We start from the raw sequence: 26,098 nt of genomic DNA on the forward strand, positions 1-26,098 counted from the left end.
TTTCAACAACCTCTTGTGCCACATTCAAGTCTGCTCTTTTCAAGTGCTGTAGGACCGGAAGGACTTTGACCATAGAAAAATGCTTCAAATGTTCTTTCTGGGACTTTCATGCTTGGAATATCAAACCTTTAGGCTGATGCTAGCAGGACTTTTGTTTCAGCTTTTTTTCTTTTTGCACATGTCTTTTGAGTAAGGACACTTTCAGCGTGCCAAATACTCTTTGATCATCGGTACAAAAGGCAGTGAAAAAATGAGTTTGTAGAGATGACAGTTTGTGGCCATTGATTTTATTGGTTTGTTGTTATATATCATACATAAAAGGTAAATCCACCTCGCATCCATGGGGGCATCACCACTGTATGTATATATGTATGTGGCTATGTAGAACACGCTTGTTTTATTGTGCTGCACCACAACTACCAAATTTTGTAAATCCGGTCGAGTCGGCTGGGATTATCAAGTGATACACACATTGGAGTCTGCCAGTTGTCCTCTGTCAGATCACCCTTCCATTCATTCATCCACTGATCATCCATCTTTACAAACCTCCAGCGCCACTGTCGTCACAATGGTTTGACAGGTACAGTATCACCGGGAGGAAACCAGAACTCATCCATGTACTCAATGCGCTTTAATTATTTAGTCGCTGACAAGTGATATTTTACACACGCACTAAAGAGATGCACTTAAATTATTCAAGAAAAATATGATTTCTAGAAGGGAATATTTCTAACAGATGTTTATTAGTATTAGAGTAACAGTGGAAGGATAAACTCAAGTATTAACAATATTTATGGCCAAATACCTTGATGTCCATATGTTGTAGGATGACTGTTGGGTAGTGTTGTCATCAAGAACATCTAAAGCAGGACTAAGTCATGGCAAAGGCTTTCAGAGGTCAAGACCAAGGAAAGCAAGACCAAGGCTGGGTGAAACCCCAGCCAGCAGACCGTCACTGCCATTGCAGTATGGACAGTTGCTACAATTGTGGTCTTGACCAGTCTTGACATAAAATCTTGGTCCAAAGAAGAGACAATATCAGGTACAAATACAGTTGATTCCAACACATGACTAAAGACCTTTAAAAGCCGGTCTAAAGGCCAGTCTTGAATATTACGTCACTTTCCACAATTTTTCAATATTCAATACATTTCATGCACAGCAGAGCAGAGCTAACTGTTATCGCGCCACAAGGCCATTTAACAGAACTATCGTCCTTGTCCCAGGATACAAACACCAGAAGAGAATATTTCTCGATGTATGTATCACTCCGTACAGGAGTCACACCTGCTTCCATTTGACCTATCATGTCAAATACAATAAAGTTAGCAAGTGGCAAAAGAATTGAATGTTGAGCGGTGACAACACAGACAACTTTCTGGCACTAGTATTCACCACCTCCATGTTTTTTCCTTCTTTTCCTCTCTTGTTTTTTTCCCGGCTTTCAGTCCAGTACGGGGAACGCAGAGCAGAAAGAAAGCCAAAGTCAGTTCAGTTCCGAATAAGGTGCATAATCATCAGTAACGTGAATCTAATATATATGTGGGTGAAAAGAAATATGCTATAACAGCATATATCAATATCCAAAATCTATAACACCTCTGACAAAGATATCGGTAAAATATCGAATGCAACTGTTGGTAAATCCAGTCACGCATTAGTTAACGGTTAAATAATGCATCTAGTGCACTACTTGCAGCAAAGATGGATGGAAGAACAGGGGGATGTTGTTTGCTGTTGATGTTATTTTATTGTAAACCGTTAACAGATCCATGCACCCTACTTTGTTTGCACCATTACACATTTTTTACTGATGCAATTTCAAATAATCTTACAGTATATTTGATAGGCCTTGTGGTCTAACCGGCTATCTACCAACTACATGGGCATTGTGGATTGTTAGATTTATGCAATACTGTAAAAAAGAAGTATTGATAAACCTTTTTGCCACCTATTCGCTCACAGCCGGTACAGCAGCAAGTTATTAAGAGGAGAGGAACAGATTCATTGCGAAGACATTGATGGCAGAGTTCTGGGGCTGGATGACTAATAATCATGCATGGTGAACACCCAGACAAACCTAATCCATACATCCCAGTATCTTTGCAAAGATGACATAAAGGTAGATAGTAACACAGGAGTAAATACAGTTCACCAACAAAAGGTGTTCCCTGAGAGACTTCCCATTCACTCTGTTACATCTTCAGCCCCCATGTCATCGCATATCATTTCAATCCACCCCTGACCTGAGTAAGAGCAGCATCTCACCAGCCTCGCTGCAAGTCTGAGCCCACGACTATGGCAAGGACAGCCTCCGACACACATGGAGGGAGTCGGATGGTGAGGAGAGAAGTTTTGCAATTCTGAAATTTAAGTCACAAAGGAGAAAAAGGTTTGAGAAGTCTTGTTGAAAAAGCACAAAGGTCTGTTGCATATTCTTCGCACCTTATTGTATAAGTCGCATTATACATGAAATCCATATCAGTAAGAGAGTCGTTGTTTTTATTTTTTTGTTTTTTCTAGAATGAATTGGAATTTTTAACTGCATAATACAAAGTCATAACAGAATTAGAATGGTAATTTCCAGTCATTGAAAACGCTGAACTGTACTTGCATTTCATGTAAAGTGTGACTTAGGATCACACAACCAAAAACAACATGATCTGAAGGCAGTGAACTGGTTATATAAATAATTGGGGGTGTCATAACCACTCAGTAAAAGCTTCAAAAAGCATGTAACTCTTCATCACGCATCCCTGCAGGCAGTTCAGAGATGACACAAGAAGGAAAAACAGACTGTGGGGTTTTTCAGTTTAAAACATGTCCTTTGTCTGGGTCTCTCAGCATATTTGTTTAATTGTCTTCTGTCTAAACTTCATTTCTGTTAGCTCTTAAAAAAAAAAAGCCACTAGGCACAGATGTAACGCTCATGTTTGTGGCATTTTATTACAGACGTGAAAAGGTCATTTCACTAATTTGGTATTACGATTGTCTCTTATCCTCTCAGTTTATCTGAAGACAATTTTATCATGTTGGCCTTTAATGCTTGAAATATCTTCACTATCAGATATTTTGAATTTATGCCTGTGCAAGTATTAACTATCGCTCCGTCTTTTAACAGTTGATTGGAATAATTAAATTTGCTGTCATTGTTGAAATGATCCGTGCTCTTTGTCTTAAACCTGTTATGATAGTTTGTCTGTTATCAGATTGTAATGACGCATGCCCACGTTGTCTACCAGTTAACAGCCAGCGTCCTGAGAACTAAGGATTGCTCTTTAGATCAGAATGCATGGGCAGCATTTCCAGCTAATGCAGGTGGGCAACATTCCCAGTGCCTTCGGCAAATAGTGATTCGCTGATTTTTCACTTTCCCTTCCTGGTTGATCCATTTGGGATCATTTTTTTTACCACTTTCCTTTCCTCAATTATGATTTTAGTGTTATTAAATTGCACTAAGAAGTTTTTGGACAACGTACGGAGGTAATAACACATATATAGATGGAACAATTTTGACAAATACAAATTAAAACTCTCCGGATGGAATTGTTGCCCACTGTATAAGCATTGCCCATGAGGTGTGTGACATTCTGAGACTGAAACACAAATGTAAGTTGTGTCTTCACCTGATGGAGACACACCTGACGTCGGAATTCGTTACAGTGGGAATGCAAAGCAATCTTTAAATGAATATGTAGCACATGCATAATTCTTATTGGAAAAATCCTCTTTAGCGCTGTAAATCGTGAACATCTGTGTTTCTCTCTCCCTGCTTGTTACTGATCGACTTATGAACCGCAAAGATGTAGTATACCTGTAAATATTTGTGATGAGCTGTAGACGTCTGTCATGGAGTCCGTTTTGGTAGGTATGGAGATATAAGTGACAGTAACATTTGTCTGCATCTTGCTCCTTTAACTGCTGTTGCTTGCTTCTTGCAGGGATTCAGTTTCGTCTCCCTACTTCCTGCAGTGTGGACCGCGCTCAACCACCTCCAGGTACCCACCCGTGTCCATCGCTTTCCGTCTCCATACATGCAGTTACCTACTGCACAGTATATTTCAGTTGCACTCACGCATCTGTGGGGATAGCAAAAATGTGGTTAGTCTATTTTCAAAGGTCACACAAAATGAAAAAGCCTTGTAATTTGTTCATGTATCTCTTGATAAAAGACAAATATATGGTGAAAAATCCGTATCTTCAGTCTTTTCTCTTCCTGTGAAACAAACGTTTGATGATATTAGTCATGGGAGCTATGGCTGATTGAGGGGACCTGGTTCTTACAGCTCTGTGCCGCAACCACAAGGAGCTACTTGTTATCTACTGGTTGCAGGTTGTCATCTTTCACCATTGAATTTTAAACAGTGGAGAGATTGTTTGTCAAATGATTTTTAAAAAAATACAGCAGCTTTCTTTTTCATTGCTTTTATTACTGGAGTCTGTGCAGATTAGGAGGCGGAATCACAGAGTAAATCATTTTGCTCACAATGTAACAATACAGAGATATTAATATCCAGCAAGACGGTTCATCTGATTCGTCACTATGTCTTTATGACTACAGAGGAAATATCCCAAAGTAAGCAGGAATATTGCATTATATACTGCATTGTGGCGTCGTTTTAAAGAACTGATAAGTGGGATAACAACAATGTTCTAGGAAGTCCTAGCTGATGAGCCTCCTGAACACAGAAACATGCACACTTCCAATAAATATCATGCAACAACGGTAAAGAAAGTAATGGGGATGGGTGAATCTGTTTGGAACACCTGCTAACTTGACTCTCGAGTGTCCATGTATAAAGAGAGGAATCACCGTGATACATCGCGTTATCAACATTTCATCCCACCACGAATCGAAAACGCCGCCACCTTTTCTTTCCCAAACATGTCCAGCCCGTTATCATGAAAGGCAGGTTTGAATAAAAGGAGCGACCTGCCAAATACACCTGGTTGTCTGAATGATGACAGCTAGGGAATCATCAACTCAGCTTGCACCACTTACTCCTTATTAGTAAAAGTTGTCAGTTGATTTCCTGTCGATTTTTTCGCAGTCATCGAATGCGCACTGACAAGCTTGTGTCATATTTATACACGGGAGAGAGGAGGGGCTGGGGATTGCAACAGGTCAGGAAGTAAACTGATTACGTTGGTGAGGCGAGGGATGTGATTCACTGAGGAGGGAGAGTGGGTTTGCCATTTTGTGTTTTAATGCTGGAGGACGTCCCTGTGCCTGAGCTGCAGGGGACAGATGGTGGGTGTGTTTGATACGCCATCTCAAGAGGGCCTCTAACAAGGCAGCAACCTTCTGTGTCTAACACACCGACTAGCAGGATCCTCACTGTATATCGGTACTATCTGATACTATAAATACATACATACACAGTAGCAGCACAATTTTAGAGCCTGAAGTACAGGTTGATTTATTCCTGATGCCACCTTCACTGCCTGTTGACTTAACCGCCCAGCAAACAATCAACTTCAAATAAAGCCGGGCAGAGCCGGCCGCACAAAGGGCAGGATGCTTCCCTTGATCAGTATTTAGAGAAAAAACAAAGAAATCCTCCAACCCATCCACTTAATGTGAATCATTTGTTCTGACATTGGGATTCGACAAACGATTAAGTTTTGGAAAAGATGATGATTTGGGTTTATATGATTATGGTTTAAATGGAAACAGGAAGCCAGCATTTACTACTGGTGATACTAAATTCTATAAAAAAGTATTTTCTATCCATCCATTGCTCCCTCCAACTCCTTATCTGGATATTTCCTCTTCTTTGTTGACATCATGTGACTTTTTTGCGGTCACAATCGAGCTAGGGAAGTAACGGAGAACAGATACTTTTTTTTCTGTCGATTTTTCAGGTATCTGTACTTTACTTATTTTTCCTCGCAACTTTTGTACTCTTATTCCTCATATTTCCACATAAGTATCTGCTCCTCTCCACCTTGTATTATAAAAGAATCACTTTAGTTTTGATGCAGGACTGACAAAAGTACTGTAAGAGATGTAATAAAACAAAAGCAGACCAGAGTTTTGTTTAAAGTTGCTGTTCACTGAGTCACTCTCCAACTTGCTGTAGTTGGCTGTAGGTTGCCAAAAAGGGTATGAAGGAAGTAGAAGACTTCCGTGTTTTGTCAGTGTGAAGTAAAAGCACCGACATAAAGAAAGTGTAAAAAAAGACTTTTTTTATCATTTGAGCATCACCTTATTTCTTTATTCTTACTCGAGTGAATGGGCTGATCTTTATTTTACCTGACTATCTGTACTTCTTCTCGATGAATGAATGTGTGTGCTTTTGCCACCTCTGACCATAATTGCGATGGCCACTAGATGGCATCTGTCACCAACGCATGATTGTGTGTTGTTTTCTCCACCTGTCTGCTTGTTCTTCTTGGGAGGACAGGCTGGAAACATCTGCTGTAGCCATGGAAGTGTTTGTTTTTGATGTTGTGGTGAGTTTTAGGGCCCCTCTGACGTACAGTAATTTAGGATTTTATGCATTTTACATGAAGAGAGCAGAAATCTTTAAAGTTAAAACAGAACGAGAGGCAGTCTTGCTCAAAATCAGTATATCAGTTTTTTTTTTAGGCTTTATGTATGTTTATAACATTGTACTTTGTAGTTCACTAAATGAGGTTTATCAAGGGCAAGATGACCAGCTCTCAATACTCAAATAACACCGGGCGGTGCTGATCAAATATGACACAAGATTCTTTTCCTCCACCGCCTATTTTTCACCTTAGATGTGTTCCGAAACATGTACCTGTGAATGGAAGTCACATTTATAGAATATGTAAAAATAGAAGGTGTGGAGTTGCATCCTGCCTGAGCCTCTCTTCAGTTCAGCATCCACCCACCGTGTCTTGCAGAGCTGCAGCCCCTTCAAGTTGGAAGGAAGTCAAGTCTGTGACTGGATTTAGCTTAACAGAGTTCCCTGTGGTTTCTTACTTCCTATTGCTCTTAATTACCTATAATCCAAAGTAGGTAGCATGTTTGTGTGTGTGTGTGTGTGTGTGTGTGTGTGTGTGTGTGTATGTGTGTGTGCATGTGCGTGCGTGTGTGTTGGTTGGTGTTTGGAGCTCTGCCTCCACCTGTTCATATTAATGTGTGTTTCAGGAGGCGACCCACAACTATCTTAACACAACATAATGAGATGGAAACATTATTCTTTGTGACAAATACGAGGTCACAATTTGAAGTATTCACTTTGTTACTGTTATGCAAAGAACATCTTCTGGAATAATACTTTTTTTTTTGTTTCAGATTTTGGCACAAAAATCATTTTCAAATTAGTTGGCAAGTTCATCTGCGCGATATCTTAAAGTGGAAATATCTTAATTACTCTAAGTCAGACAGAGCTGCTCTCTGTTTCTCATTTAGATTTGCATGTTCCATTGGGTTTAAGAAATATTAATCGCATCTAAAACACATTATCAGTTCATAACTAAGTCTTACACTTGTTAGAATAGTTTAAGTTCATGATCCATGGTGTGACTTTTAAGAGCATTCTTATCCAGTTTGATATGATGGCATTACGACACAGTGTGGGAAGCGTTGAACTTTGACCTGATGTACTGTAGGACACAGAACCGGAAACGCCTTCGCTGACCTCCCTCCACGCTGCTCTACTTATTTACCAGTGCGTCGACTAAATGTGTCAAAGAGGCGCAACGTTTCAGCAAACCCAGGGTTTGGTTTTTATTTGCAGAATTTGGGTTCTGTTTCATTTAATTTGTACATGAAGAAGGAGAAAAAAATTGTAAAATACAGATGCGCACACGCACACACACACACATGCACACACACTTAGCTGGGATGAAAAATAACAAAGCCATTACTGCACTACTGCCTGTACCCTTCTCTGCGTTTTTTTCAGAGAGGGCGCAGCTAATGACCATGCGTGTGTATGCGTGTGTGGGGTGCCCTCACTGGTACATTCAATCAAATACAACTTATTTCCCTGTGGGGCCAAAAACATGTGTCGCTAACCTTTGGTTGGATATTGAAGAGTTCAATGTTTTGTTATAGTTTGTGACAAAAAAAACAAATAAACCCAGAGGGGCAACTCCTCGCCTATTTGCAGTGGTGATGGGGTCAGTCAGCTTTTTAAGCTTTGTTATGTTTTACTCGAGTTTAAAACATCTGTTGTACGTGTACCTGTGTACATGCAGTGTGAAGGGGGTAGAAGTTTCAGTGTTTCTTTTCAGGCTTATTAGCAATAAATTCACCGACAACATTTCTAAAAAAAAAAAACTTTTTGAAATGTTTATTGCTGTTATCATCCTCAGCTGTAGTAAACCTCGCTCATAACCCATTGCACTTCCACGAGACCCTGAGACATGTCGTACAGCTGCTGCTTTTCACCTTACTGGACGACATCACTAACTTACTGACATTTCCCTTGCTTAGGGGCACCGATGCCCATCATGCTCTTCTATCACACAACACTGTGTGATAATGGTGTACTGCAGCACTTGGCCCTTGTCAGCTTTTGGCCACATTTTTCATTTTCACATTTTTATTTATCCTCTACCCTTGTCTTGCCTTGTCCTCGTCCTGTCATCCTGCTTGTGCTATCCAGCGGTATCATATCCTCCTAGTTACAAGAAGACTCCACCTCCTGTGCCCCCGCGCACCACCACCAAGCCTCTTATCTCTGTGACAGCCCAGAGCAGCACAGAGTCCACCCAAGATGCCTACCAGGAAGGCAGGCACCCACGAGGAGGTCTGTGGACCACGGATAGTCTGGGCCGTCCCATCTACAGCTCCACAGACAGTCTGGATAGCACCAAGGCAGTTACCATGGCCATGGAATCAGCAGCAGGCAAGAGGCATGCATCGTTGGGCAGCCACAGTTCCGTCCAGACATGCGACAAAGCAGTGTTGGTGTCCAAGGCTGAGGAGTACCTCAAAACCCCACGTTCCTCTATTGGGATACAAGTAAGAGCATGGAACTCACTTCTTCTCATATACCAAGTATGATCATCTTTTCTTCTTTGTACTGAACAAATCATTGCTTTCAGATTGGTTTTTTTTACAAATACAGGCTCCATAAACTCTTCTGTCACAGTAAAATCAGTTTTAGCAATGGTTTTTATCAGAGGACACTACAATGAAAGGGTTTAAAGTGAGTTTGTCACTCAAATATAACTTGTTTATCAGTTATTTATCAGTGGCTGATTCTAGATGTAATTCATCCAGATGTTTTCCCCCTGCATAACATCCATGTGTATCCATAATTAAGAAAACACTCACGTCATGTTTGTTGCTTTAAGTTAGTATTTGACAAGAGCAAAACGGCACAAATATCAGCTAACAAACTCTCAAACATATTAACCAGTAGAATCTTCAGTCTTCTTTGTCCAGCCTTACGCTCAGTGTTCAACAAACACTTTGATTTGAGAAAAAAAACAACAACTCCCTAACTGAAAGAGTGATGGCTCCTCCCACCACAGAATTAGCATGACCAGCGTGTGCGTTCAGTTAGAATCCAATGGTTCAAGCGTGGGCAAGGACGCTGCTGCTGGGTGCTTTGATGTGCAGCGTAACACCAGGAAGCAGAATGCACAAATTCATACACACACACACACACACACACACACACACACACACACACACACACACACACACACACACACACGGTGAAAGTCAAACTGTAGAGTACAGCGCCAAAAGTGTTATTTTGCTTGTTTTTTTGCAAAAATCATTGCACAGGATTGATCAAACAGAGTTTTACTGACGATGTATCTCAGTTGTTTTGTACCATTGTGCTGTCATTAGAAGTCAGTCTCCATTAGCCAGTGTTTTCTGAATTCTACATTCACTCAGAAGGCAATAAGGAGGGGAAAAAAAATCTCTATGAATTAAAGATATTTAAATGTGAAAAATTGATAAATAAATGATGATATTGGGATGAAGTATTACTTTAATGCTAGTAGCTGTTTCCATTGCATTACTGTGAATGGTTACATGACAAGCGCTCTATATTTGCCTCCGTATCCAAATTCCAACAACAATATCCAACGTGCAGTATCACTTGTCGACCTTTCGCAATGTCAGAGTGAACATAACCCTCACAGTACATTACAGTACATTACATTACATTACATGATTTCATGAGTTTTGCTTTCATTGAGTCTGTGAGTTAATTTTATAAGTATTGACTTTTAGTTGTTTTTTTTTTCGTTTATTTGTTCCTCTTTTTCTTATGGGGAAAGTCTGAATGTAATGAAGCTGAAAAAAAAGATCAAATGAATTCCTTTGTCCCATTTTGGAACGACTCCTTTAAAATCTCACCCTGTAGAGAAACTACAGGCCAAACAAAAACCAGCCTTTGTGTTTCAAAAAAGTCATCTTTATTTCCGTTCCAGTTAACAAAATTATTTAGTGCACTGCTAGTTTTAGTCCATGTAGTTTTCGTTATGAGGTCTGCTGAATTGCCTCTCCTTTCTTTGAACCAGTTGTTGTGGGTCCTTTTCCACACCATTAGCAACTGTCACATTGCCACTCAGAACTGACTAAGTAGTTCTGCAGTGAAATAAAAAGGTGCTAAATGTCCGATTTCTTTGACAGTCTCTTGGACAATTAAACACTGTGTCCAAGAAAATGTGTTCCACCTTTTTAAAGTTGACACTACTGGAACAGGGAAGCAGATTTACACATGGCTGAGCTGGTTTGTGCTTTAAATCCTGTAATGAAGACGTGACAACCATCTCTAGTTTAGCATGGTGGTACTGGTCTGGGTTCTAAAACTCTCTGGGTAAAAGCACCGTATTGTTTTCCTAACACCTTTCATCCTTCTGTATGATTTTTACTGGCTTGTGTTCTCTAGAATTCATTCTTACAACCTGTGACCTTGTGTCATTTGTTCTGATTGTCAACTACTCTGATTTTCCGAGAGCTTTGCTTATAACACGTGCTTTTAAACATTTGTCAGGAAACGAAGAGCATGTTTGAGGAATTTGCTGTAACAATTTGCTGAGAGACAAAAATGTAAATGACTTTTGAAATGCTAAACTGCTCGTTTTATGCGTATAATTGTGTGTGCATTTGAATGACGACCTCTGTTGTGTGTATTTACCAGGTGGAAACTGTGACGGACTCTGAGACTGAAACGAAAGGCCTTCCTCAGTTTCATTCTATAGGTATCCAGGTGGAGGATCAAAAACGGTATGTGGCACACACACAGAGGAAATCCAAGTTTTTACTTTTTGTGATGTTGACCCAGTTTGCCTTTTTTACCTGAGAAGTGTCCTCATGTTTGTAGACCAGCGTTAATGTCAGACTTCTGGTGTTCCAGGCATGGGAGATTCAAGCGCTCCAACAGTGTGACCACTGCTGTTCAAGCAGACATGGAGCTGGAGGGCTTTCCCTGCATGGAAGACAAAGGCCTGCAGTTCGGTGGTGCTTTTGGTCGCCACTCTGAGCCCAGCACCCCTACACAGTATGGGGCCATCCGTACGGTTCGCACACAGGGCCTGTTCAGTTACAGGGAGGACTACCGGCCTTCTAGTGGGCCCCCCAGCCCACAGCCTGAACCCTGGCTGGTTGAACCCAGCCTGGAGTCCACCGAGACAGGTCGAGTGTCTCCCCTTCGTAGGGACGGCAGCTGGTTTATGCAGCTACTTCATAACGAGACCAAACGGATGGAGAGCTGGTGCAAAGAGATGGAGAGAGAGGCAGAGGAGCATGACTTGTCAGAGGAAAGTAAGTGTCCTGAGGGAGACTACACTGTTGTCAGAGGTTGTTGTCTGATGTCAAAACTTGAAGGATATGCGATATAAAGCCGTTGTCCCCCTCTTAAATTATGCAGCACATCCACACCACTCCTGTTTCAGGATATAAAACATTAAACAAACTCACACAATTTAGAAAATACACTCAGTTTTCATCATTTTTAAAGCCAAACAAAGAAATAGATACCTTCTCTCCTCTCTTGCATGCATTGCTGAGTTCCAGCCCCCACACCAGGTTCCCCCTCAACAGTCTGCATGAATAGAACTGAGGTTATGCTTAACATTCACTCTGAAGAAACTGTTGAAAAGTACAAAAAGTAAAGAAAAAGTGTATTTGAAGACATCTTCATCCACTGCCCCAGTATTAGCATTCATTGCGGCGAAGCTAACAAGCCATCACGTGGAGGACTGGAGCTCCACAGTGCACCCAGAGAACAGAGGGGTATCTATAAGCGTATTACCTCCTTTAAAATCAAAAAATAAATACCTTTGATAACTTTTGTTGTGATTTGGCGCTATACAAATTACATTGACTTGACTTGACTTAAATAGAAATCTGGTGTCTGAGTGAACAGTATTGGCTGCCATGTTGAAAACACTGAATCGTGACGGACATTTATTGAGCAGATTGGGTTATTATGAAAGACTGAAAGACATACAAGGCTCAAAATGTTGGCATTTTCCAAGCTGTTCATCTCTCTCTGTCTCTCTCTCTCTCTCTCTCTCTCTCTCTCTCTCTTTCTCTCTCTCTCTCACTCTCTCTCTCTCTTTCTCTCTCTCTCACTCTCTCTCTCTCTCTCTCTCTCTCCTCCCATTTGTCCACAAGTTCTAGGAAAAATCCGGAGTGCAGTGGGAAGCGCTCAGCTCCTGATGTCTCAAAAGTTTCAGCAGTTTTACTGGCTCTGTCAGCAGAATCTGGTGAGTGACCACACCGTAGGGTGGTGAACATGCTTCTCTTAAAAGAAACACTGGATCAGGGGTAAAGGTGTTGACGGTCCTCTCTCGCTCTCTCTTTGAGCTCTTAGAAGGTGCGCGCTCTGACTCTGCACTTGTTCACCTTCCAGAAATAGACCGCAGAGATCAATAGTGAAGCACTCCCTCAGCCTCTATCGAGCCCTCAGTAAACGAAAGGGGAATTCCAATAGGAAGCACTACCTGTATCAAGGCCATCCATTAATGCAGCAAGGCAGGACTTTGAATGGGATCTCAGAGTTTGAATAATAGGCTGCCAATCTGTCTTACTGTTTAGCCCTCATGTCATATGAACTGGCACTTCATACCTTTCTATTTTTTGTTTTACACAGAGAGTCAGCATAAATCAGGAGAAGGTTGTGTCATAAGCGGGGAATGTTTGTAGAGATACAGTAGAAGGAGTCTGGCAGGCATTTAATCACACCTTTTTGAAGCAAAGCTAATTTTCTTAATGAAATGCAAAACCTTGTGGAGGTGGTTGAAATCTGCCTGCTTTCACCCTCTTATTATGTGTGTGTGTGTGTGTGCGTGTGTGTGTGTGTGCGTGCGTGCGTGCGCGCATGTGTTTTCAATCAACACATCGTTCTCTTTTGTATGATTTGGGGCTGCATCTCTCCATCTCTCCTCACAGATAATGGAATGATGAATTAAGTCTCACATTGGTAGTGACAAGCCTTAGATTGCCTGGAGCTTTCAGATGTGTTTGATCCGAGCGATTCTATATTTCCCTGCTGGACCAACGATGAACTGCACGATGTCTATAAATAGCTCCAAACCTGCTTTAAAGTTTGCCTTTATAGACCTTTTTTTTTGGTCTGCCACCACACTCGCTCTGCATTTGTCGTCGATGGTGACGGGGACATGGCTGTGTTCACACAAACACAAACCATTCTGAGCCCACACAGTGTGTCTTTTCCACTCTGTTACTTACTCATCACTAATCATACAAAAATAGTTTCATTTAAACTGTAGTACTATTGACAGACCCACTCTGCACTTACGAACATTTAATAAAAGCAATTCAAAGGATGGACATAAAAAACTGTCTTTTATCAGTGGAATTAGGAATCAATGTTGGTGCTGCACTGCCTCCCAGTGGTGTGAAAATATTTTTCATACATTATTGGAGGAGTGCAGGGGTTCACAGCATTTGTTGGCATGTATCTTGTAGTCGTAGTTCATGCTTACGCTATTTTTTTAAATAACTCTGATTATAATGCTCAGTGGAAGTGTACCAATAATAATAAGTAGATTGATACGAATAATTAAAAATAAGAAGACGAGGGAAAATGGAATGAAAAAGAAGAGAAACAAAACCAAGTATGCATGATATTGCTGCATATTCATTTGGAACATATTGTATAAATATAGACACATCATACATTTCATGAACACTTGTGAATATAAATACACAAGATTTTCGGACGTTTTTTTTGGAAGCGCAAAAAGAATATTTCCTTAATATTCAAGATATGTAGTTCAAACACAAAATTCTGATTTTTCAATTATTTCAAATTTATTATATTATTATTATTATGTATAAATGTATCATAGAAGTTTAACGAACAGAAAGCAAATCCTCCCTTCCATTGTTGTTCCCCTGTCTGTCCTCCAGGACCCCAGTGCCATGCCCAGACCCACATCTCAGGACCTGGCTGGATTCTGGGACCTCTTGCAGCTTTCCATCGATGACGTCACTGCCAAGTTTGATGAGCTCCAGCTGATCAAGAGCAACCAGTGGCAGCTGGTTGAGAGCCCAGAGAAGAAGGTACAACCTCATAGTAATAACTTAAAACCAACAACATTCCACTCATTTTAATGACCGACAAGAGGTTACTGATGTGTACCTCAGTTTAAGGAGGTAACGTCACTAGCTGTGGGCCGGAAACAACTTGTTTTATCAGTCTAATCCGATCGGTCATGGTGACTAATTGCATCCAGTAAGGTAAATTTGTACATCGTGAACATTCATGCACACTAATGGAGTTAATAAGCAACTGTGCAGTGTTGGAACACAGACGCATACACGGGTGCTGCAGGCATAAACAGGAAGTTGTGAAGGTGCTCAGGTCCCTCAGCTTTTTAAGACCATGCTGTCTTTCCCCAGAATGAGCGAACCTTTCCTTCAGTAACAACATTAAGAACCAACAACAGTGGAATGAGCATGTGAGTGAGAAAGTGGCTGGATTCAATAAAACAAAATATTCTTTAAAAAAAAAGGGAGTAGAGTGTGCATGGAGGAATGTCAAACCCTAAACTTGTCTGACATTTGTAACAAGATTTAGACATTGATGACATACGAATGCGCTTGTTGATAAACTAGCTACAATGATCAGATTCAGATGGTAATGAGTTTTAAAGCTCCTTCAGGGCGCGACTTGGATAATTCCCTTCATGCTACAGTTGTAAGGAAGTTATTTACCTCCAGCAGGCACATTGCAAGCTCCATGAATCCCTGACAGCAACACAGATGCTCCATCTTGTGCTCGTCTCCTTCACGCCTGCTTCACTTTTATTCCGCTGCTGAAGCTTACTTTGCATTAAAAAGCTATTTTACATCAGTGTTTTCAGATTTGTAGGTCACTTGGAGAAATGCTTTCACAGGGTAATGTTCCGGCTGCACCGTATCTGTTCAAGCAACCAATCTCCAGATCACATAAGGCAGTTTACATTCTCCCAGCTTCCTCCCACTGCTCCTTACATTTAGGCAGCAAATGGGCAATTCCAAGAGTCCAAATGAGAACATGAGAACTGTTCATTTTAATGTAATGCTTCATATTATGGTGCTTTTAATAAGTATTAATTATTAAGTAAAAAGGCCCCATTCTGTCCCGCATATTATATGTTGTTAAGACTGTAATTGTAAATAATTGCATCATGAACTCATGCATTTATGTATTTACTTTAACAATCCCCCCAAAAACTGCCCATCCCTAAAACAAATGTGTTTTTTTTTTCTGCTTTATTTCATTTCGTGCGCATAGACCGTTAGATCTTGCTTTCATACTTCTTGTTTGTGTTTGGGTGGAATTGCCGGTTTGGGGTGGAAGATTTAGTGTCTTGTGTTTGCTGTTGTAATTGATCTCACATGCAGTGATACATGCATAGAAGCTGTGATAAATGTTAATTAATACATAATAAAGGCTCTATTAACTTTAATAAGGAACGTTCTCAATTTGACCCAGCGAAAGTGCCTAATTACCTGTTAATAAGTGCATAGTCAACGGCTCATGAATGCATAATAAAGGTCTGGCTATGACTTTTTCTATACATTAATTTTAGTCTTTTGATTAACAAACATGTTTAACTGGAATCCTATTACAATTACAGTGTCATTAACATGTAATAAGAGTCTTATTGTTTTTGCTTATGTATTAATGTCTGTAAGAGCCCTTTATATAAGGTAAACTAAACAACCAAACCAAACTATTCTTTTCCATTTATAACTTCCTGTAGGTTTCCAAACAAATTGACAGTATTTCATCTGCTTCTCTGTGTCCCACTTGTCCTCCAAATTACATCATGCAAAGCTGCAATATTCAAACATGCAATGTAAAACTGAAACAAAAACATCAGTGTGTGATTCTTTTTTCTGCTGATAATTCACGATCATTTAGTAAATGGGGATTAATTCAATCTAGTAAAGTATATTCTGCTATGAAGAAGGGCTGCTATGACAGAGGACATTAATATTAGAATCTTCACATCATTTAAAGTACACTACAGGTGTGAGTTGCTGATTGAGGTGCGATCGGCCTCACGCTCCAATTTTATTTGCCTGACACTTTTGAAACTTGACCTTCCATTCAGATCTCTTCTTAGCAACCTGGGTACGTTGGACATTCTTCTGAGACAATTGTACAGTTGGCAAAAGGAAATAAGACCCCATTAAAGCAATAAACATATATATACAAACAATACAACCAAGTGACCAGTAGCATTACACCCAAAGGACTGAAGGAGAAAAAGAAGGAAAGAAAAGAGGGAAAGAAAAACACCGCCTTGGTATATTTTTTTTTTTTACAGCATTGGGCCTTATGGGTTTAAGAAGTGCAAATCAGTGAGAGCTTGAATAAAAAATGAAATAAGCTAAAATAAAGTAAAGCGATGCCAGATTAGATTTGATCACTTTGAGCATCTGAGGTGGCCCGTCAGACACCAAGTGTAGCTAATGCAACCCTTGACACCCAGCAATGGAAGAAACGTCCTTTAACATCAAGCTGTGAGAAATATGAAATGAATAAGGAAGTATACCAGATTTTCTCCTGTGTCTTCATTAAGTACATGTTCATCATCGGGATTAATATTTCACAGCGTTCCAGATCCTTGAGTTTTGACCTCTGAATCCGCTTCTTCTGTTATTGCTTAGCAACAAGCTTTGCCATTATTGTTAAAGTGTGTCATTTCCCATCTTCAGGAGCGGAAGTGGCCGCCACCTCTGTCGAAGAGGCCAGCTCGGGGACGTGGCGGTGTGATGCGGGAACGCTCTCTGGACCTTCAGGATCGCCAGCGTCAGGAAGCCCGCAGACGCCTCATGGCTGCAAAGAGAGCAGCTTCCTTCAGACAGAACTCAGCCACCGAGAGGGCCGACAGCATCGAGATCTATATACCTGAAGCCCAGACGAGGCTTTGAGGTCCACTGAGTCATCTTCAGCTCCACCCAACACCAGCTCGTGGCGTCACATCCAGCCTCCTTCTGCTGTCACCATCTTCCACGTCATCATGTCGCCATTCTCTGGGTTGTCCCTATTAAAGCTACTCTGGGCTCTGACTTTAGCTGGAAATGCATCCTCCATGTCAGCGTACATGACAGCGTGCCGCTGCTCCTGGGAGAACATCCCTAACCTCAAAATTCAAGCAACCTTGATGTCATACGTCAAACATTTGAGAAACGAAAACAACAACAAAAATTAGACATGTCGCCTCTTTGCCCTGGCATCATCTTATGTTTTGTAAGGTCAAACCGCTTTCCGTCAGATGTCTTTGCCATCTGGAGCCAGTAACTTTTAAGGAGGCCCAGTGTAGCTTTAACCCCATAGATTCTGTACCATGAGAATGAGCTGCTATTCCCCCTCGTATACATTTCCCTCAGTACTGAAGCAGCTGCTAGGACTCTTAACTGGTTCCATTAATGCACCAATACTGATGCCTCTAAACAATCAAAGAAGACCATCGCACGTCAGATTCACCATTTCTACTAGAAGCTCAGCTGTTATGTTCCACTTAATATATCAGTACTTAAATTAAATGTTAAAGTGATACTACGCCCAAAAAAGTGTGTTTCGCCTCAGATTTGGGTCTCTTGAGCTAAATTTTTTTTTTTCACCGCTGCATCAAATCTTTCTGACTCCAGAAAGCAGGAAGAGCCAGTTACATATAAATTAGCTTGTAGCCATAGCCACCAACTATGTTCAACAACAAAACTGTCTAAAAATATCAGTTTATTGTCCGGTATTATCCACATCCTCTTTATCCTGCTGTACCCTCAGTGATCCACAAACAATTTGCTAAAATCAATGTAACCCCTCCAGTTTGGTCCTTTGTCATGGTAGTGGGTTATGATTGGTTTTTCTGTTTTTCTGTTTTTTTTTTTTTCATTGTTCAAATGTATTTGTGTATTATTGTGTGTATGGCTGGATAAAGAGAACGTGGATCGCACCAGGTAAAAGGCTTGAGCATTTGTAACTGACATTTTTGGACAGGTTTGTTGTTTAGCGGTGCCCTTGGAGCGACATTAGCTTCAAGCTAATTCAAATTACGCATGGCTGGCTCTCTCTGTATTGTAGAGTCAGACGAGTGATGCAACAGTGAACAATTTGAGCCCAAGTTACCTGTTTCTCAATATTTTTAAGACAAAGTACTCTTTTTGTGTCAAGTGTCACTTCAATTCAATACGCGACGTCATGCAAACCAATGCACTGTGTCCTTCTTTCACTCGCTTCCAAAACAAAAGGTATCCTAGCTCACATCCTTGCATTCTGTCCGTTCTAACCGGGCGCATCAAAATCTTTACAACATGAGGCAGTGGTGCTCCTCATGAGAAAAGTTGTCATCCTCATCCTGAGAAACACTGCCGTTTGGCCAGAGGGGGTCACCCAAGTCAACACTAACTGAAAGGTCTTAGTAGCTGCTTTAAGTCATGAACTCATTTGCTTTCCTGTTCCACCTCTCGTTGTGTACCGGTGCCATCGCCCCACTGTGAGTAAGGGTCAAGCTTTACTTGCCGCATTCAAAGGGAAACACAAAGTGCAACTTTTCTAAAGTCTCTCACCAGCAACAGTGGTCTTGGGCTAAAGCATCCTCTGTAGAGTCACAATGTGACTTCGGTGATGTGTTTCTGTGTTTTCCACAGAAATGTATCTTATTGGAGAAGAATTGCTATTTTTCTATAGAGGTGGATTACACCTTATACAGGGGGTGACCAGTTTGCTAATTTCCAGTCAAAACTGAGGGGGGGTATGTTTGACAACTCTGCTCCATGCTTCCCTTCCAGCGGTAAAACTTTCTTTAACCAGGCACGCAGCTGCTGCTGACCAGTGTTGCTGACCGAGATGTGAAAATAGCATTCATTCTCATCCATGTTCCACCATTCCTCGTAGGACTCGACACTTTTTTTAGGATATACATGTTATTTGCTGCTGGATACATTTCCATCGCAGAAAAAAAAAAATCAGAATTATTAAACAAAAGGACTGCAGCCTGGAGGAGGAGACTGTATCAAACAATGCATTTTTGCGCCTTATAATATTCATGTTTGTATTTCCAAGGGAAATGTAGTTTATGAAGCTCATGTGATAATGTTGCAGTTGAATTGCAAGGACAGAAATGGAGAATTTACTACAGATTTCCATGGTTCTCTATACTCATGAATTGCACCTTGAGTTTTATTTTTCATTTCTTTCCAAAGCCGCACGTAATTCAAATATTGTGGTATTCTAACACTTTTGATTCTACTTAGACTATCATAAAAACAACATCACAATCTACAGTATACATTTAGTATATTAATAGCTCAGACAATTGTGGGTTGAGTTGACGGTGATTACGGGGTGTTTCTTAGCTAACAGACCATTTCACACACCATCGGACATAATGGAAACACTTGTGTTGTTACTTTGATCTGCTCATATAGTCTAGGAAAGACAGGTGCAAATGACACTTTAACAATATTCAGTTACTATAGTAAATGGTGCTGCTTTTTACTCTGAAACTGTTGTCCTTTACCTACCAGTCCTATGTGCACACACACATATACTCAAGGACTTTTTAAACAGAGATTTATTAATATGGTGCCCATTGTCTCTCCAGTGACGTGTGCTAGATTGTGACTATAGAAAAGATCATCTTTGCAATGCTAAATGAGGAGAAGGTTTTACTCACATGCAAAGAAGAAGTCAGGGGTGTTTACTATTGAATGAGAGAGAGAGAGAGAGACAGAGAGAGAGAGAGAGAGAGAGAGAAAGAGAGAGAGAGAGAGACCCTTTTCATATGTTTTTCTTGTCCAAGCAGGAAAAGATCTGTCGGTAAACCTGCACAACAGCAGAGAGCTACAACCTAAATGGAATGCAGCCTGTTTATGAGCGCTTCCTGCGTTTTTCAAGCTTTCACAAATCTAACATGAAAAGGGTTGTATTACAGGCTTTGACATTCCACCCACCTTCAAGTCAAATATGCCCAATTGAGCTGAGGGCAGACTGCTATAGCGAGTCACTGAACTGTCCATGAAATCTTTCCCTGACATTGGAAATACACGCTGGTGTGAATCCAACCCCTGCTAATTCAAACCATGTTTATGAAGGGCAGCCGGTACGAGGCCGCCAGATGAATATATGACGGGTTCATTCTGCTTGCACGCGTCTGGAGAGTAGCTGAGTGTTTTTCTTTGGGACTTGTGTGCGTCAGTGCTAAATCTGTATCATTTTTTACCAGACCGCCTTAACCAATACACGAATGTAGAGCCCCTAACAATGCAAAAAAGTAAAAAAAAACAAAAAACAAACCATGAGCGGATATGGAAAACCCAACTCCTATTGAAAGAAGATGCTCAGTAAGTTTGTTAAAATAATTTAAGGGTGTGCCGTTGTGTTTTTGTTGGTTTTTGAGTGAAACAAGAACAACAGAGGGCTTTGAGCTTTACTGCGTTTTAAGGTTTTCACATGAGGAAGAGATGTGTGATTGAGTGTTGACATACAGAAGTGTCTTTCTAAGTATGTGTATAATCTAGATTTCCAGTTGAATCAATTAATATGACTTATTCAAATAATAATACAATAGTTAATTCAACTTAATGTCCCTGTGAGCCACAATTGGAATGCCAACATTCAGGCTCACGCACTCACACTCAAAAATAGAGGTAGGTGTGTGTACCCTTCAACTCACTCGGTACCTGTTTTAAGTCAACGGTCACGCTACTCGCCTCTGAAAGACCAGTACTTTACTTTTGAAGTAGATGTACCACTGAAGGAAGATCCTTCAAAAATGTACCAGTCACTGCAAAACTGTTTTGGTGTCATACCTCTATTTTTGAGTGTGCGCACCGTCACCTATAGTTTCATAGCATTTAAGATATAAAAAACTGATAACATGACAAGGGCTTTATTTTACGTCCAGTCATTTCTTAAATTTTTCTCTTTTCACTCGAGGGACTTCACCTCCAACATGACGACAGATTTCAAAGGTGAGCAGATGCTGGCTGATTCCCTCTGATTACCCTTTTTTAGACTAGAAGGTCTGATTATTGCCATCATCTCAGCTCATTAATCTTTTTCATCTTCGAGTTCCTTCTAATTTCATTTCCTGTAAATTGCTTGCTTGAATATGTTCTATTTTGGATCACTTCTACTAGAATAAGTCCCGAGTACCAAGGATCCAATTTGAGTCCAATTTATTTAAAATTATTCTCCTTATCTGCTCAACAGCATGTCTTTCACTAAAAGTAACATGCTCCTTTTACTTTAAATGTACTTTCTGGCACCCTAGTTGGAGAAGATAGAGCTCATCTTACTGTACAGCTCCAAGTTCATTTAAACTTAATTTAAAGAAGAAAACATTTATTCGAGCGGTACATAATCCAAAAAGTACTTTTGGCTTTTCAAGTACTCACAAATATGTGTCTTGAGCTCAGAGAGATTTTTCTTTTTTACTTCTCCGTGTCTCCAGCATGCAGAAAACGCCAGCCGCGTTTTCGTAGCTCGAAGCTTACGATGGCTAACAACCGCTGCAGCAACAAAAAATCAGCTTAACTGCCCCAAAACATCTGTTTTTAAACTGTCACGTACATCATCAAGTATAATTCAAGTCTTTTTTATCCAGCTGTGTCATCAGTAATCACGGTCCTCGAACAACTGCTAGCATATAAACAGACATTTTTGTACTGTCGCCATTAGCTTCCGGTCACACGTACATGGCTGGCTCTTCCTGAATGAAGTGATACAGGAGGGAAAAAAGTTCTCTTGAGCTCAAGATTGCTTTTTTTTGAGTGGCTGAGATGCAAAATCAACTTTTTAAAAGACGAATCGCTTCAAGATGTAAAAGGAACATCCAGCTAAACATGGTGAGGTTCCACGATCCCACAGCACTGTGATTCATTCATCAAGACTTGGCCAGCCACTCTCCGTTTGTTACACTCAACATCCATGAAAATTTGTGTCGTCTCTCTCTTTTTTTTTCTTTGTCTTTTTTTTTTTTAAACCGTCAGAGGGACAAAATTCTCCGTCCTTACATCATGACAACAGTTGACACTGGGCTACTTTACTGACTGCTCTTCCACCTGACTGAAAGTCATGCAAATCTCTTTTACTTCTCACAGACAAAAACTACCTACTCAGAACAGATGTTTTTCTGTTTGTAGCTTCATGTTTTCTAGGAAGTTGCTATTTCCATGCAGAAGCAGATGACATCTAAAAGTCGTGATAATAAGTACTGATTAGCACATTAAACACTGATTTACTGTTCCTGGTCCAGGGACGGGACAGTAGAACAATGAGGATTAACGCTGATTTATTGTCAGCAGTGAACCTCACAGGCTTGAATGAACAAATAAAGTCACGTGAGATGATTTTGCACCATCAGTGACGTCGCAGGGGCATCAGCTGCTGTTTTGAGCTGTCACAGCGACATAACATTCTTTAGTGGTACCATGCTGGGCTACTCTATAATCATGGTACCGTTTTCCTCTGGTGAAACCCAAATATAATGTGTTTCTTCTATATTCCCACCTTGCTATGAGGGGCTTCGGAGTCTGGCAACTATGTACATGACAATTCCTCAGGTGCCTTACAGTTTGATGCTCATAAGATGTGAATGTTTGTAGTTGAGGTATGTGAACAGACTCTTTGAATGCAGGTTTGTCTGTAATACCATTACAAAGGGCTGGAAACTAGACTGGGTCAGACTGCAGGATTTTAAAAGTTATATTTATGTTACTGATCCAAACTTTAGTAAACTTGAGCACAAGTTTAGAGGATGTCAGAGGGTGAACATCCTGTTTCTAAGTATTTGGTTCGTACCATTTATTCACTATGATTTCTCATTCATGCATAAATGGATTCAAACAGATTTCAAACAAGGTGGAAATTTTAAGGATATCACATCTCAGTCACTCTCGATTCAGAGACTACATTATTTTCTAATCAGCTAGTTCATATATACATATATACTTTTTCTTTTTCTTTATTTCTTTATTGATTTCTTTATTGCCGTCTTGACCAAATCTGGAGACCGAAAAAAAGCTTGACAGCCAAAAAAAGTGCAATAGTATTTCAAACAATGATGGACAGGCAGGGTCACCTGCAGCTATTTACCTCACGGTGTGGTGTTTTAGCAAACATGTTGTAGGAGCGGTTGTAATCTCCGCAGGAACACTTTGTCATGCCTGTGTACTATGCAGCAGTGGGGCTGCAGGCCCTGGAGCAGACCACCTCTCATTTTCAGAGCTCCGTCAGCACGATGCGCTTTACGTTACAGGAGCAAAAACATGTGCTGATGCTCTCATCTGACACCAACGCGTTCAGCTCATCCGCCATCGCCAGATATTCTATGCTGATATTACAAACGTTATAAAGGGAAGGTTCCTTTCAGTAATAAAATATTCAAATGGATCTGATCAGTTGCTTTTCCAGGGTCACATTTCCCTGTCAAGCCACATTTGTCACAGCACCGATTACATCGCTGAACAGAAAATAAAAATCGAGAAGAAAAACTCAGAGAAGTCTGTATGGGTGCTGAATAGATTCATCTTTTTTCTTCTTTTTATTTTTGTTATGCTGACAATCGGTGCACAGCAGAAGCATCAAATGTGCACACACACACACACACACACACACACACACACTCACACACACACACACACACACACACACACACACACACCACAACAGCAGTGTTGTGGCGTATCGTCGTGCTAGAGCCCTGAGATTCCTGTATTTGGGTCTCCAGGTTTTCTTTCCGGACTCCATTGATTTTCACAGGAAGCTTTTCTCCTTGTCTCTGATACAGTTGCACTGCAAAGATGTCTTTCTATTTTTTGCTCTCTCTTCTCATAAAGCGTGTTTGAAGACACAGGACTGAGCAGAGGTGTTGTCATAAATACCGGGCTTGACGATCATCTATCTGCTCTCCAAGCAATAAGCTTAATTTAGATGGTTGACTTCATCATCTCAGCAGCGTCACGCCGTGTGTACGTGTGGTTGTTGATCTGCTGCAGTTAAGATTTTGGGAAACGTTATTTGTGGTCACGATTAGTAAGATGATAGATTCATTGGCCAAAAACATAGACCCTCAGTAAAATATGACTTCATAGGACTATAATTGAGCTATAATTGAACCAATCTGCTGAATTTTGGAATTTTCTTTTCAATAACAGATGAATCTGTAAGTCTTTAAAATGTCAAGAATATGTCGAAAAATACTCCTCACAAGCTCCTAGAGCCCATAGTGACACACAAAATAACAAAACAACAAATCCTGATATTTAAGATTCTGGAAGCACAACAGAATCTTTTTTTTTTTTAATAATTTTGCTCGAAATAAAGACTGAAACATTTGATTATAAAAATAGTTAGATTTTTTTTAATTATTACATTGACAAATGATCACCACGCCATCATTTAAGCAATCAAAATCAAATATCCAAACTTTTTGAAGAAGACAGTAATGGCATTTCCCAAAATATTGAATATTCTTCTCAGTCTTGGCGTCATCGTAGTCAAGTCCAATTACTTTTTTTATCGTGTTATTATTACTTTTGTCATTGGAATTAGAAAAAAAGGAAAATCTGTATCGCTTTCTAATGTACGACTGCTTATCTCTGCGCCGTCGCACCACATCCAGGACACAGGATTACAGTTGCACCAGAATTTGAAAGAACAAAAATTTCCCACTATGGATATTTGGGTGTCATGGTTTTATGAGGGGAGAGAGCAGTCACAATGTCGTTTGCCTTTGGTGAAGAAGTGTATCGTGTTGTGGCTGTGGGTAGAAAAAAAAGGCCTCTATGGGTTTGGAATGTGACATGAGAAACATTTGATAGCATAAAAAAAGGTTTGTGGTTATCTTAAAACTATTTTGAATTGTTAGATATCAATAATGACGATAAATATAATGCCAAATATTCAGTATTTGTACAGAAATATACATATATAAATATATAATATATGCCTAATTTAAATGGAACTATTTTCTGCGCTTAACCATGTTTTTGTTGTTTAACGTTCCTTTGTCGACATTATTTTACGAGATCTTCAGATAGCATGCAGGATTGTGATAATGAATGTATTATTTAGTGTTTCATTGCTGTTCAATATTGCAGCATTCTCAGTTGTGTTTGTATGATTAAGTTAAGCTGGAAGTATCATTTCTAGATTTGTTCATCTATAACAAATTGTAAACTTTCTTTTCTAACTGCAAGGTTTCAAAATTGTTTCAACAATTTATAGTTTTATTTTCCTGCTTTATCAATGTGGTTCACTATATTTTTTGCCTCTTCTAAGTACTGCTCTCAACCATCTGTTGTAAATAATTATGCAAATTAAACTTTTTGAAGAAAACAGGATGATTGTGAGATTCCACATACCTTTTTCTCCCCCTCCTTCAAATAAGTTTAAAATGCAGCTGCGTGTCTAAATTCTTTTTTTTTTTAGAAATACTGCACCACGTAAGAGAACAATGAATAATTCAGTTCTTAGCTTCTCAAGTTCATTTTCAAATGCCAAGGGTTTAAAATTCGTAAAATGTTCGTATGAAATGCTTTCCGTAAGGATCTCTCAACCACTCCCTGTAGTTCTACAGGCAGGAAGCACAGCCTGACTCCTTTCTCCTGACATCGATTGTGTACCTCTGTTAATATTAAGTCTTTGTAAAGCTGAATGATTGACAGTTACTAGATTAC

General features: G+C 40.1%; 1 protein-coding gene across 4 annotated transcripts in view; it reads left to right on the forward strand.

Moving 5' to 3' along the window:
- Nucleotides 1-25,755, forward strand: part of dlgap2b (discs, large (Drosophila) homolog-associated protein 2b) — a 118,407-nt gene extending 92,652 nt beyond the window's left edge. For all 4 annotated transcript variants that reach the window (XM_086190646.1, XM_086190641.1, XM_086190642.1 and 1 more), the window contains 7 exons: nt 3,942-3,998; nt 8,586-8,944; nt 11,088-11,173; nt 11,304-11,710; nt 12,566-12,657; nt 14,327-14,479; nt 17,129-25,755. In XM_086190646.1, coding sequence (XP_086046772.1) covers nt 3,942-3,998; nt 8,586-8,944; nt 11,088-11,173; nt 11,304-11,710; nt 12,566-12,657; nt 14,327-14,479; nt 17,129-17,344 — 1,370 coding nt within the window. In that variant the 3' untranslated portion in view covers nt 17,345-25,755. The remainder of the gene's footprint in view (nt 1-3,941; nt 3,999-8,585; nt 8,945-11,087; nt 11,174-11,303; nt 11,711-12,565; nt 12,658-14,326; nt 14,480-17,128) is intronic.
- Nucleotides 25,756-26,098: the final 343 nt, after the last annotated feature.

Source organism: Aulostomus chinensis, chromosome 20, assembly GCF_037954235.1.
Source record: "Aulostomus chinensis isolate RoL2024-O1b breed Wild chromosome 20, RoL_Achi_v1.0, whole genome shotgun sequence".
NCBI lineage: Eukaryota > Metazoa > Chordata > Actinopteri > Syngnathiformes > Aulostomidae > Aulostomus > Aulostomus chinensis.